The sequence below is a fragment of the Anolis carolinensis genome, chromosome 1, assembly GCF_035594765.1.
Source record: "Anolis carolinensis isolate JA03-04 chromosome 1, rAnoCar3.1.pri, whole genome shotgun sequence".
NCBI classification, from domain to species: Eukaryota; Metazoa; Chordata; class Lepidosauria; order Squamata; family Dactyloidae; genus Anolis; species Anolis carolinensis.
In genome coordinates this window covers 184,565,233-184,580,106 of record NC_085841.1, presented here as the reverse complement: position 1 = coordinate 184,580,106, position 14,874 = coordinate 184,565,233, and the positions used below count along the sequence as shown (strand labels likewise).

The 14,874-nt window shown below is 39.1% G+C and overlaps 2 protein-coding genes across 8 annotated transcripts in view; both read left to right on the top strand.

The window, feature by feature from the left end:
* trak2 (trafficking kinesin protein 2) overlaps positions 1-4,690 on the top strand; it is a 45,689-nt gene extending 40,999 nt beyond the window's left edge. For all 4 annotated transcript variants that reach the window (XM_008120524.3, XM_008120523.3, XM_008120521.3 and 1 more), the window contains one exon: positions 309-4,690. In XM_008120524.3, the coding sequence (XP_008118731.1) occupies positions 309-978 (670 nt within the window). In that variant the 3' untranslated portion in view covers positions 979-4,690. The remainder of the gene's footprint in view (positions 1-308) is intronic.
* A 2,387-nt stretch (positions 4,691-7,077) lies between these two features.
* The window catches only part of flacc1 (flagellum associated containing coiled-coil domains 1), a 40,301-nt gene continuing 32,504 nt past the window's right edge, over positions 7,078-14,874 (top strand). For 2 of the 4 annotated variants that reach the window (XR_010000609.1, XM_062961890.1), the window contains exons 1-4: positions 7,078-7,927; positions 10,832-10,957; positions 12,393-12,458; positions 14,554-14,611. Coding sequence is in view for 3 of the 4 variants with exons in the window: in XM_062961890.1 (XP_062817960.1) it covers positions 7,773-7,927; positions 10,832-10,957; positions 12,393-12,458; positions 14,554-14,611 (405 nt within the window). In the remaining variant the exon portion in view is untranslated. The other 2 variants (XM_062961896.1, XM_062961895.1) reach the window with 2 other exon arrangements.

The following is a 14,874-nucleotide window of genomic DNA, read 5'->3' as shown; positions in this document are numbered from 1 at the left end:
ATAACTAAAATTAGGGAGAGTTTGGGGGGGCGGGATGGATTAATAGCATTTCAGTGGGAAATTAGCTTTGAGATAAGAGCATTTTGAGTTAAGAGCTTAGTCACATACCAACTTGAACTCTTAACTCTTTATAATGAAAAATCATTTTATGGTAGTTTTAATTCCATTTTGTATTGCATTTTACAAGTATGTTTTTTCTTTGTATGTTTGAATAAAAACCATTTACAAAATAAATAGATTTTACTCTTTATTTCTAGGTACTTTCTTTCTTTAATTCCTCTTTCTCTTCTCCCCTCTTTGTTTTCCAGCTCTTCATATGCTCCCTTGTGCTCTGGGAGCCCTAGCAGCACCACCAGTACAGTGGCAAGCTCCCCCGCCACATCATGCAGGTTCAGCATTGGAGAATTCCTCACTAACAGGAGGGACTCCACTACCACCTTCAGCAGCACTACAAGCTTGGCTAAACTCTTGCAAGAGCAGGGCATCTCTGCAAAGGTCTACAATAGTCCAGCTTTGGAGAATGCACCTTTGTTACAGCCACTCAAGATACTCGCTGTTCCCTCAACGCCACCCAATTCCCCTTTGCATTCGCCTTGTCCTTCCCCTTTGCCTTTTGACTCTCGAGCAAATGCACTTGAGAATTTTTTGGCCTCTCGGCCTGCCGAAACCTTACTGCCGGAGATGTATGGCCCGAAGGCTTCTAATTGTGATGCAGGACAACTGAAGATGAACCTGGTGGAAAGGCTGAAGAAATTGGGGATTGCCAGAGTTGTCAAACATCCTGAGGCAGGGGATGGTGGGAAGGGTCATGGGGCAAGGAATGCCCTCCAGAGGCAGGACTCTGCTGTATACGTCAATGCAGGCAGCAATCTGATGGGAGGCCTGAGAAGAAACCACAGCCTCCCAGTCATGATCGGGGCCCTTGGAGGCCCCCTGAGCACATCGTCCTCAAAGATGGGAGTCCTCAAGGAGAATTGAGCATGGAGGATATTAGTTTACATAAGAAGGCGAAGTGCATAGGATGTAGGTCATGGTCAAAAGAAGGTTTAAAGAGAAGGTTGTTGAAGGAGGTTCGAGCAAAGATGAGACGTGGGAGATGAGGGAAAGTAAATGCAAACATTAAGAGAAGACAAAGGAAAAAGGAAACCAAAGTTCAGCTTTGAGATCACTGAAATCTTTAACCTTCTATTCATCAATAGAAGCAACATAAATACAGTGTATTTTCTACCTTTGATACTATATGTATGGAACAGTAAATATCCATGTAAATCCCATGTCTTGAGTATGTTTGGCCAGGTTTTACTTGAAACCTCCTACCACTGAAATGAAATTCTAAGGAGAGGAGTAAACTCCAAATTAACTTATGGGCCAGAATCACAGCTGTGATTTGTTTTTAAAAGAAAAAAATTCCAGTTTATACACTTAAAATGGTGATACTGGTTAAATAATTACTCTGAAAAAAGTGGTGTAAGCTCAGTGGAAAAAAAAATACTTGTAGAGTATTTCCAGGTGGGCAGTTGTTGCACAAAATAAACTCTCAGGCAAATCTTTAAAAGGGAGTAAATCTGAGTTTTATGTAGATTTTATATTGGATTTAAATGAGAAGCATCTATTTGGCAGAAAAAAGTTTTAGCTGATAATCTGCTTGTCAGACATATTAAGCACATTGTTGCTAGACTGCTATAGATTTCCAACACGATCTTGGTTGTAGTGACCATAGACTGGAGCCAGAGCATCCAGGAAGATCTGTCCTGCAGAACAAATTGCACAGCAGACCATTGTCATCTGAACTGTGGAAGGCTCCCATTGCACAAGTTTCAAAGAGCAGTCAAAGAATCTCCTGCACAAAAGAATATGCACAATGTTCCAATCCTAAAGAAAAATAAGGTGACAGCTGTTTTTCAAACTTTAGTAGATAAAAGCCCTGTTAAAAAAAAAGCAAAGCTTCCTTCCCTGATAACATGGCAGTCTGAACTTCAGTCTTTACAAATGAATCCATACTGAGATGTAAAACCTTCTGTTTTGGCATTGTGATCCGGTAGAAACAATCTCAGCATAGCTATAGGTATGAAATCCAAACAGGAAAAAGAAGAAGCACAAACTTTATGTTTGAAGTGGGAACTTTTGATGGGTGAGTTTTACGCACATTTGAAAATGACTTCTTTCCCCTTCGTCTGAAAATACTTGCCCAAAGCTGCATGATAAAACTCATTTGTGCTTATGGCATAATAATGCACATAATCACTCTCCCATGGATTGCACTACGTTGCAGTGTGAGAGAACAAATTGACATGGTTTGAAGATTAATCACAAGTAGTGGCTATGTGACTTAATATTTCAGCATGACAGGACTTTGTTAAGGTGGCAGTTATATGCATGGTTTCCTATTGTATGGACAGGGTGGGAAACGTAGGGCCCTTCAAATGTTGGATAGCAATTCCCAGCATTCATAGCTGGTATGGCCAGTGGTAAGAAATGGTGGGCCTTGCAGTCCAACAATAGCTGTAGAAATACGCGATTCCCACCCCAGCTATAGGATGTATCCCAAAGTTCTAAGCAGATAAAATGCAAAATACATTTATAATTTTGTATATGCAAACATGCCTTTTCTCCCCTTAACACATCATTCAGGCATTCTAGGTGAAGGTTTGTCATGATTTCTGTAAAGTACAAATCCTTTGACAAGAGGAATCAGCTACATCAATATTTTGTCAAAAGCTGTGTGTCCGAATCATCCATGAGCTTCTAGTAGCCCCATTGCTCTCAGAAACTAAGCAAAATCCTAAGAAGGATAATGGAGGCATAGAAAGAGGAGGGATCTGGCAGGATTCTTAAAACTCACTGAGATACATATGTTTTCGTGAACTCAAGGACTTCATTAGATATTTTAATTGTCTGTAGCTACATGTCACCTACAAATGTGCCTTTTGTGCTCTTAGAAAACCAGGAAAGTTTTTTCCCTATAAAGCAAAAAACATCTGCAAATGGTAGATTGATGCATCTGATGAAGTGGATTGGAGTCCATGAAAGCTTAGGCTGAAATCAGTCAGGCCACGTCTACTGCCATATAATGGAGTTTGAAACTTCATTATTTGGTCGTGTAGATGGGATCTTAATCTCAAAAGATGTTGCTAGGCCCCCTCTCCCCGCCCCCATGCTGAAACCAATCAGCCCAGCTATGCCCTTGAAAACCAAGCAAAATCTTGTAAAATATATATTGAATATAAATTTATATATCCATGTTAATTCTATTTTAATTTATAAGTACTGTATATTCTAAATTTTTGAACACATTTAGAGTACAATTCATTAATATTGTAAAAATAAAACGCTGATGTTTCTGGGCAACATAAATAAAAAGGAAATGTATTTAATTTGCGCTCTGTTAAGCTTGGAATTCAACACATTCTGCAGTAACAAGAAAAAAATTAAATCTCGACATTTGTCCCAAGTTACTCAGAAAGACCCAAAGGGAAACAATGTATGTCTTTTTTCTGTGATCGACAAACTCCTGCTGCATTTTTAAAATCTAGATATGAGTGTGGATTTTTTGTGATTCCATCTTTTTTATTGTTCATATTTCTTATCAGTGGCAGACTTCTTTCTGCAGACCATATTCCTGTGTGCTTTCAATAAATGAATGTTAATTGCTTGAAGCGTGCTTTATTTTCCCTCTTCTAACAGGAACATTTTGAAAGTAAGAAGAAGAAGACAGGCAGTCTCTTTGCCTCATTCAGCTGTCTTCCCTGCCGGCCCCTTTGTTCGGTGTCCAGCTCTTAGGAACAACAAAACCTGTATTCAGTGCATTTTGTACAGTCTGCCTCAATTACCTTTTCTCCAGAAAGCTCTTAGGTAGCCAGAGTGACAGTATCTTTGTGCCAAAACCCTTTTTAAATTTGGCGCCTTGGAGCACAGGATACCAGCAAATCAGATCTTGATTACTAGATATGAGAAATACAAGCAACATCCCAGATTGGTGCTCTTTGGATACAAGAGATAGGATGCTCATTATGCAAGAAAGGAAACCGTGAGTTTGGCCATTTCTTTCCTTATGGTTATGCTTAAAATGGGTACTACCGTATATTTAAATGTCAATTCAGTTCAAAGACACCCTTGTGTAGATATAAATGGTTATTTTTCATTGTTACCTGCATTCTGTACTTATTTGATAAAATTATATGTTTCAGCCTCTTTCTATAATTGAATTGGAAAGCTGTGGAAATGCATATCCTAAAGTTTATATAGATGGGTCATGGTACTGTACAGATAGAAAAAAAATAATCAAACTGAAAGGGAACAAATCTTGTCAAGTAAAGCAGCATGGAAGGGAAAAAATATTGGATATAGTTCCCATTGTACCATTTGCAACAAGGCTGCACAACATTTATTATAATCAGTGATCTGTGTTTTTTGCATGTGGTTTTATAGCGGAATTTACATTGGATAATAAATACATTAAAAATTGCCTTCTTACATAATTGTACAGTGATGTCTTCCCAACAGTGCCAATATTGATATAGCCATTTCATGCGTCTTGCCAGTTTTATATTGCCATGAAGCAAAATTCCCAACAGTTGAATAAATGGTGCTGATTTGTTTGAAATTGTGTTTGATCAAGAGACTTTCGATTAAAGCAAAATACATTGAATAAAGACTGTTAAAATGTGAATAAAGCATGTTGTAGATTGAATTTGACAAATGCTCGTAATTAAACATGCAGCAATTAATAACGTCAGTTGAATAGTTGCCAAAGAGCAAGCAGTCCAAATCTAGTGTACTTTCAACATATTGACTCCCTTGAACAGAAAGTCGAGTGCAAGAAAGTGGCCAACCTGGGGCAAGACCCTGCTTCTGGAGTAAGGAGGCAGTCACCGTTTTGTTTCCAACGGTAGTTAGGGCCTTCCCCAGGATACAAGCTGAACTTTTTACATTGTGGTGAGTGTCAAAGCAGTACATCCTTCCCTTCTCCCACAGACCATTAGAGAGGCACATTGATGAAACGGGCAGTATTCAAGCTGTGGCTCGAGCCTCATGCTTGACATTGAGGTGAGACGTTCACAAAGCACAAGTGAAGCCAAGGAGACTAAAAATGGGAGCAGCAGAACCACCGCATCCTGCTTTTTATTACTTAAGCCACATCTGTAGTCATTCTGCTACATGTGTAGTCAGCTACACAGCGGCTGACATCTCTCCAGAGTAAGGACAACAAGAGATTGCCCAATTCCTGTGGACAGCAAGTGCCCATAGGGAAAGATTAATTTAAGGGAAGCAGTTACAGAGAAGTCAATCTAGTCCAGGCTGTAAAGTGAAGCTATGGGGAAGCCAATCCAGGTCATCCAAGAAAATGCAGAGACCTACAGGGGCAAGGTCTTGGGTGGCCCAGGAGTAATTCCACAAAGCCTATAGTCCAGATATGCAAAGCCACAAAGGGATGAAACAAATACTTGTTAAACATAGCTAGTGTTGGAGTCATGAATACCAGGATATGCAAGAATACCAAAAGCAAGAAGTTGAACAGTTGTCAATCACATGAACTCAGAACAGTTGCGTTGCTGGGGGATTTCTAGATGGCTGCCCCCAGATACCAGGTTCATGATTAGTCGGCATCTCTTATTTCACAGACTGTTCCTATGACATGCCTCCTTCACTCTTTGCAGCATCTCATAGGGTGAGTAAGTACTTCAGCCATCAACTTCCAGATTTAGGGAGCTAGTTTTTTGGAACCAGACTCCAAAGTCTATGCATCAGGTTCCAGAGGATGAGTAATGACACTAATAACCAGCTTCTTCTACTGGCATGTTATGTAGGCTACTAGCCTTTACTTGGAGCGCCTGAAAAGGACATGCAGGAAATGATGGCCTGCATCTGGCATTAGGATTGCATAGCATAAATCCCACATGCAGAGTCAGACGCGAATTGTCTTACATGACACCTGTGTTGAATGGCAACATTCTCCAATCGAACCAAGATGTTGAACATACGACTGAACATCCATGTACAATTAAATCATAGCACCACTGTGCTACTCTATTTCAATCAGCTTGCACTGAATTATGATACTTTGTACCAAATAAAAATAACCAGGATTTTGACAAATCTGTGAAAAACCAATGCCTGCAGGCTTCCTGCCTGATTTAACTTTTAAATATCAGAAAGTAAGGAGCTGAGGCAATTGTAGAGTAGCTAAAGAGACTGCACTTCACATGCTTGGTGAGCCTCTTTTTACTTAGCTTTTTTGGCATTGAAATTACTTCTCACCGCAATGCTTTTTCCCTATTTATTTGCCTTTGATTTAGATGGTAAGCCTGAGGGCATGAACTCTCATACTACTTAACTTGTAAGCTGCTCTGAAAGCGTCTGGCCAAAGGGCAGCAGGACATAGATGCATGTTTTGAATAAACCAGCACACAAACCAAATTCTGTCTTTATCCGCATAAACAGCTCCATAGCATTTTTTTTTTTTGCAGTGACAAGGCCAAATCTGATTACTGAAAGAAACAGAAAACTACAGAGCATCCCAAGGAAAAAAAGGAAATGCTCAAAAGATTGTTCATTAAGAAGTCTGAAAAACTTTTTTTAAAATTTGTCTCCAGCATCTTTTGTGAACCTGCTTTATGTAGTCAAAAAGAAATTTCTGCATACCACTTGTATAACAAAATTAAAACCTTGATACAGTGCCTGCGAATCTAAGGTTGGATCTGTGCTTGCCATATAATCCAGTTTCAGAATGCAGATTAAATGCATTAAACAGAAATATATGAGTCTACACTGCCATTTGATCTGCATTCTGAAACTGGATTAGGTGGCAGCGTAGATTCAGCCTCAAACAGTTGTCAGTAAAACAGGAGGCATATAAATATAGAGCCCCCAATAGAGTAGTGGATTAAAGCCTCATGACTTGAAGGTTGGGTTGCTGACCTGAAGGCTGCCAGGTTCGAATCCCACCCAGGGAGAGCTCAGATGAGCTCCCTCTATCAGCTCCAGCTCCATGCGGGGACATGAGAGAAGCCTCCCATCCGGGCGTCCCCTGGACAACGTCCTTGCAGACGGCCAGTTCTCTCACTCCAGAAGTAACTCAAGTTGCTCCTGACACGGAAAAAAAAAAAACCCTGCTAAACCCTGTGAAAATTAAGGGTATCCTACGCATGAGCCACTGGACAAGAGCAACTCACTAAGCTTCAATATTTTTAACTATTACATTTTATAAACTCTTTATTTACAGTTGAGTAATTACTTGTAGTCTGTAATTATAATACAACACAGCACTTTTATCCCATTCTCTTGTTCCTTAGGTAAACTTGCTCTATCCCTTTCCTTTCTTCTTGTTCAAGTTGGCCATGTTTTTACAACAGATGACATTTTAGGTTATTGGCACTGTTCTGAGTTCAAATTGTTGTTTTATATACTAGTGGATTTATTTTGTATTGTACTGTGTGTTTATTTTATGAGTTGTTTTAGGCACTTTGTGCCATATGTAAGTTGGTCCGAGTCCTTTTGGGGAGATGGAGGCGGGGTACAAAAATAAAGTTATTACATTATTATTATTATTATTATTATTATTATTATTATTATTATTATTATTGACACAACAACATAGTATGACACAGCAAACAAGAAAGATATGCTGGATTTTGTATCACAAAATCACAAGTCGAACACTTTCCAAGAGTTTAGGACTGTGTGATGTATTTTTGGATGATGCGCGCAGATCCCAGTAGGGTGGCCTTTTGCAGTTGGCAGATCGTAATTTTGTCAATGTCTGTTGTTTCCAAATGCCAGCTGAGATCTTTTGGCACGGCACCCAGTGTGACCATCACCACCGGGACCACCTGTACTGGTTTCTGCCAGAGTCTTTGAAGTTCGATCTTGACGTCCTGATAGTGGCTGAGTTTTTCCTGTTGTTTTTCATCAATTCAACTGTCACCTGGTATGGCGACATCAATAATCCAAACCTTTTTCTTTTCCACAACTGTGATGTCTGGTGTGTTGTATTCCAGAACTTTGTCAGTCTGGATTTGAAAGTCCCACAGTATCTTTGCATGTTCATTTTCCATTACCTTTGCAGGTTTGTGATCCCACCAGTTCTTTACTGCTGGCAGGTGGTACTTGAGGCATAAGTTCCAATGAATCATTTGGGCCACATAGTTGTGCCTCTCTTTGTAGTCTGGCTGTGCGATTTTCTTACAGCAGCAGAGGATATGATCAATGGTTTTGTCGGTTTCCTTGCAAAGTCTGCATTTTGGGTCATCAGCTGATTTTTCGATCTTGCCCTTAATTGCATTTGTTCTGATGGCTTGCTCCTGGGCTGTAAGAATCAGGCCTTCTGTCTCCTTCTTCAGCTTTTCCTTCAATTTTGTCAAGGAACTTTCCATGCAATGTTTTTATTGTATTTGCTCGAAAGAGTCCTAAATACTGTAATTAGCACCCAGAATATTTAAAACTCTGTTATTTCATACTTTTGTATAAAAAATCCACAGATAAAACTAGCATGGCAAAACAACTTCAGTATAAAACTTTCTAATGAGAAACTGAGGAAGTCATGATCAATGAAATGAATGCCTGCAAACTTCAAGGAGCATTGCATAGAATTGTTTAATACAACTGTGTGGTTTATTAGGTTCTTCAGATGACTGATAATTCTGTTCATTTTTTTCTGTTTATGCTAAATACCATTATCGAAAAACATGTTTCACCCTGAGTATAAATAGACAATTCATGATGTGTGTTTTAACAAGCCACTTAAAAACTGACAAATGACAAATTTGTTCAGTTCATTGGAAAGTTGAAAAGCTATCAGTGGCTTTTACCCATTTTTAACAGAGGTTCTTCTGGCTTAACTTTCTGGTATTTTAGGGAGTTTTTAAGAGCAAGTTCGGCATTCCATTATTTATTTACTTGTAATATATCAGCCGATCTGTACTGATGAATGGTGGGATCGAATGAAATGGTTCACACTATATGCCTTTAAATGTAGAATGGAATGAGCCGGACTTGTTTCCATGGTGAGAAAGAAAGCTAGCCACAAAGATTTCCAGGGCTCGGGTTAAATACCCAGGATGGAAACCGGTGCCAAGCATTTAAGCTGTAAGCTTTCAGTCATTGTTTTTAGGTATCTATAATTACAGGTCTGCCCTGAAATATTTGGACAGCAGAGAAAAGTAGTCAGAAAGTCCCACCAGCGGTATGTAAACATATATGAATTCTCCTGTTTTAGTTAACCACCTGGTATTAATAAGTAATATATATTTCTGTTGCTCTCTTTGGTGGCGGTCACAAAACCAAAATTAGGTGTGAAAATGAAGAAAAGGGAGTTGAAAAAGAAATGTGGCAGCACCTTTAAGACTAGCTGGTTTGTATTTGAGTGTGAGCTTTGATGGATATTTATTTATTTTACAGTATTTATATTCCGCCCTTCTCACCCCGAAGGAAACTCAGGGCGGATCACAATGCAAATATACATGGCAAACATTCAGTTCCATTAGACATACGACAGATATAGACAGACACAGAGACAATTTAACATTCCAGCTTCATGAGGGTATGTTCGATTCCGGCCACGGGGAGCTGCCGCTTCACCGTCCACTTGTGACACCGAGTCTTTCATGGAGTACTTCCACATTCTTCCGCACGCTGCATGCTGATTGACGTTTTTATGGCATTGTAAATTAGTTAAATTATCCTCCCTTCATAAAGCGGTACCTAAATTTCCTACTCAACAGATGCAACTGTCTTTCGGCTGCATAGGTCAACAGCAAGCTAGGCTATTAATGGTCGGGAGCTTATTCCGACCCAGGCTGACTCGAACTCATGACCTCTCGGTCAGTAGTGATTTATTGCAGCTGGCTACTAACCAGCTGTGCCATAGCCCAGATATGAATTAATCCTCTTTCTTCAGGTGCAATACTGAGTGATAGTAAAGCTTCAGGTTATATATTTGTTGGACTGGGATGAATGGAAGAAGGCAAATTATGAATTGAGGTGGGTTCTATTATTGCAAACTGACCTCTTGAAGGGCAGTCCTCATAAAGACAGAACTTCCGTGTCAGCCCTCCATTTATATAGGAAAGCGGCCAGCCAAGGAATTAACTGATGTAGTTAATGTGAACTGTATTCTGCAATACTGAGAATACTGAATGGCTCATTTATCTTTAATGGTTGTATAGTAGAGGGAATTTCAGTCAACTTGACATGTGTTCATAGGAGCTGTCATCTATTTGGAGGACACCAAACTAAGCAAGGCTCTGCTGTTGGAAAAGTAAGAAACCTGGAGTATTCAATGAACCACCTCCTGTTTGTGCATTGCTAATGTCCTGTTCCTGAGAACGATTCTCGATTCCTAGTTTGTCAAGACCTGTTTCACTGGTTTCAGGAAACCCCTGGGACCCTTCCACACAGCACAATTATAGCACTTTGTTTCTACTTGAATCTTCATGGCAACATCCTATGGAATCCTAGGATTGGCTGTTGAGGGAGGGTTCCTTTGGAAACCTCAAATAGACTGAACAAACTACAGACCCCAGAAAGACTCCATAGGTTGCAATTACGGCAGTTTAAGTGACATCATAGGTTGTCGAAGGCTTTTGTGGCCGAACCGCGGGGTTGTGATGAGTTTTCCAGGCTGTATGGCCATGTTCCAGAAGCATTCTCTCCTGACGCTTTGCCCACATCTATGTCAGGCATCCTTAGAGGTTGAGGGGACCATAGATGTGGGCGAAGCATCAGAAGAGAATGCTTCTGGAACATGGCCATACAGCCTGGAAAACTCACAACAACCCAGTGACATTATAGGGATTTGAATTTTGATACTCTTGTTTTCTTTTTCCTCTTGCAGGATTTTTTTGAGACCAGCAAACATGTCCCAGTCTCAGTTCTTGTACTGTCCGTGTTGGGATCCTTGGAAGACGGGATGTAAAAGGCTGGTAAAAGCCAAAGCTGGTCAGCTGGGTCAGAGGCCCAAGTAAGTAGGAAGTACGGAGATATGGAGTAAAGGGTAGGCAGGAATGGCACTCTCTTCGGGAATTATCAACTCAGTGCCTCTGGGCCAAATGGGGCCACTGGAAAGCAAGAGGGAGGTCTGAGGGATGCTTGGGACAGCCCCAAGGTTTGCAGGTGCATAGAAAGTCCAGACTTTGATAATAAACTGGTTAACTGATTAAACTTTGTAACAATTATGTCACTTAAAAATTAAACAGCAACAACATAAGTTGTCATTTTCCTGCTTTTTCCATCTTTTTCCATGTTTAATTTAAACGGATTTTTTTTCCAGTGGGACAAGTCAATAAGCTAATGATCCAATTATTTCCATAATAGCATCAATGCCAACCGATTAATATGTTAACACTGTTCTATCCAAGCTCTAAAAGGCTTCTTTTAAAATACAGTCAACTCTCCATAGTGTTGATATTTGCAGATGTTATTATTCACTGATTTGATTAAAATGTTATCCCTGGGAAGTTGACCATTTGATTCATGCTGGAGGGCCTAAAAATTCCCAGAGAGGTGTTCTCTCAGGTAACAATATAGCAATTTTTAAATTCATGGTTTTTCGCTTTTAAAGGGATCCTGTGCTCCTAACCCCAGCAAATGTGAAATGCTCAGTGGGAAGTTGACCACTGAGATAATATTTTAATGAAATCTGCAAAAGTCAAACCTGCCAATGTGGAGGGCCAACAGTAATTGCATAGTATATTCAACCCCATACAACATATCAGCCATGAACATCTGAGAGAAAAATCAAAATAAATCATGATGGTGGTGTTACAACTCTGCATTGAAGAACTCTGAGAACTTTATTGGGTCTCAAAGTATTTCTTGTTTGACTTGCAAAGCAAAAGTTGCTTAAACCTCACATTACGTCATATCATACAGATTTAAGTTTTTACCAAATCTGTACTATGGTTCAACTTCTGGAATAAATAAGACCAAAGCCAAAGAAAGGTGGAATACAGATGTTCCCAACCCCTAAATAGTTCAAAATATTATGAAAAGGGTACTCCTAGCCACCCCAGGCCTAAATACCCTATGTTTCAGTAACTTGCAATGTGAGTTAAATTAGAGGTAGTTGTGAAACATAAAACAATATAATAATAATATATTTTATTAATTAGCCCTTAGGCCATATCATAATACCAAACCAAACAACAAGGCTTGATAGGACTTGACTACACTCTACTGTATATAGTAAGTTAAAATAAGACACTTATAACAATAAGAATATAGAGTCATATGAAGCAATATTATTTTGAACACTATCGGAGATCTTATTAGCCACAATAGCTAATTTTTACTTAATAAGTTGATACTGTTGTAGCTCCTAGAGCTTAAAAATCTCAAAAGTTGTTAAAGACTGGCTTTGAAGGGAGATCTGATTGATTGTTTGTTTTTAAAATTAGATCAATGCCTTTAGGTATGATCCCCAGAAAGCTACCTAAGACCCAGTTCCCTGCAGGTTTTGATAGGTAAGTAATTAATATCCATGAAGATATAAATCAAGATGAATTATATTCAAAATGGAGCTGGCTTTTCCAAAATGTACTGCATCATATGGCTTTTCTCAAGGATTGGGAAGCCTGGCCTTTGCAGAGCCATACCTCCTCTCCACTGAGAATGGAGTCCATCTCTTTTCTCTGCAGAAAGAAGCGACACAAGTTTGGCTGCGTTTCTCATGAGAGAAAGGAGTCCAAGACAGACTTACTGCAGAGGAAAGGAAGCGGCTCTTTCCTTGGCAAAGAGAGCTCTTTCGCTCTGCAAAACCAAACTTCCCATTGAATTTGGCACTTCAAGTGCATTTAGGAGTCAGTGCAGACAGCCTGGTTACTCCTGCCCTTGCCTTGGTCCACAGAAAGAGCCTTCATAAATCACCAACATCACATAAAACAAACAACTTGCATAATACATGGGCCTACAATACAAGCCTTACAAAGGAACCCTCTCAAAACTCAAGAATCTAAATTTTGGATTCTCCAACAGTATATTGTACATGACATTAGTTGACTTTCATTTCATCATTCATTTGTATCCAATAACTGTTTGACAAACTATCAGTATATAAAAATGTAGACTGTGTCATCAGGGTCTAAGGCCGCTTCTACACTGCCATATAATCCAGATTATCAAAGGAGATAATTCACATCTGTGTTGAACTGGATTATATGAGTTTACATTGCTATATAATCCAGTTCAAAGCAGGTAATCTGGATTTTATATGGCAGTGTAGAAGGGGCCTCAGGTTATTCCCAAATCATTTTGACACCGATGTTGTGTCCAGATGACGTATCCTATATGTAACCCTACCATGTTATGTGCATTGATGAGGAGGGGAAATTAAATAACAGGGTGTTTGAAAAAGAATTCCCTAGTTTTAAATTAAAACACATTAAAACTAGGGAGTTCTTTTTCAAACACCCTGTATATACATCATACATTTTGACCAACAATGATAAGAAATAAGGAGGCAATCTTGGGATGCATCTACACTGTAAAATTAATGCAGTTTGACATCATTTAAACTGTGATGGCTCAATGCTATGGAATAATGAGAGTTTGACAGTATCTTTAACCTTTGCCAGGACCTCATAAAACTAACCTTCATAGCATTGAGGCATGTAAGGATTTGGGGCACACAATTTTTGGGTCAGGTTTTTGATAGATTTAGTGAAGCGTTGGCAAGTGTGATATTAGGGTGGGCTGTGGCAGGGCTGTGGCACAGCTGGTTAGTAGCCCAAGTCAGAGTTGAGATCCCGACCATTTAATAGCCTAGCTTGCTGCCCATCTGACCAGCTCAAAAACAGCTGTGTCTGTGAGTAAAAAATTCTTAGTACTGCTTAATGCAGGAAGGCTAATTTAACTTAATTTATGACATCATAAAACTGCGAAGCACATGAGGAAGTACTACCATCAAAAGGACTCACTGTCACAGTGGATGATGAAGCGGCAGCTCCCCCTGTGGCTGGAATCGAGCATACCCTCATGAAGCCAGAAGTTGGAGAAGGTTAATAGTCACTACTGTCTGTCTGTATATGTGATGTCTGATAATGGCATTGAATGCTGTTCTGTTCTGTCCTTTCTGCCCAAACGGCACTGAATATTTACTACGTATGTGTACTATCTCCTTGGGAGGAATATAAATAAAGTGTTTTGTTTTTTTATTTTATTTACAATTTTCAAAAAACAATACAATAAAACTGGGGGAACAATACTTTGTATAGTAAAGTAGGAAAAGAAGGAAAAAGAGGGGGAGACAGAGGGGGGAAATTAAAAAAAAGTTGAAGGAAAAGGAAAAAAAGAGAGGGGGGAGGGTAATGTTTAACTTCCATTCATCTTCTTCGCGAATATTTTCTCTTCTTTAAATCTATTTCTTCTATATTCCAAATGGAATTCTTTTGTTTGATCTCATTCTGTTCTTCATTTTTTCTCTTTTAATACTCTTTCTTACCTATCACAATTAGTTTAGTCCTTGCATATAGTCTTCATAGTATTTCCAATCCGTTAAAATAAAGTGTTATTATTATGTTATTATATTATGATAAACATAACCATCTCTTTTTCTTCCAGAGTAAAATTTACCTCCAGGACTTGTATACAACCTTTAAGAAGCAGGGAGCCTCGGGATGTGAGTGGAATATTTTGAACTTGCGTTGTTGTAATTTTAATAAATCATATTACATTTGGAGGGGGTTGTATAATGATTGATTTTCTGCCTCTTTACATCACATTTCTGATATAAGAAATTTAATTCTTATTTCACATTGGAGAGGTGAACAACTTATTGAGGGAATAAGAGGGAATGAATGTCCCTCAATTCAAAGACCAAAACCTCTGCTTATTGAATTTAGCGTGGATTCATCAAATGTAGAGTGGTCACAACCCTTACCC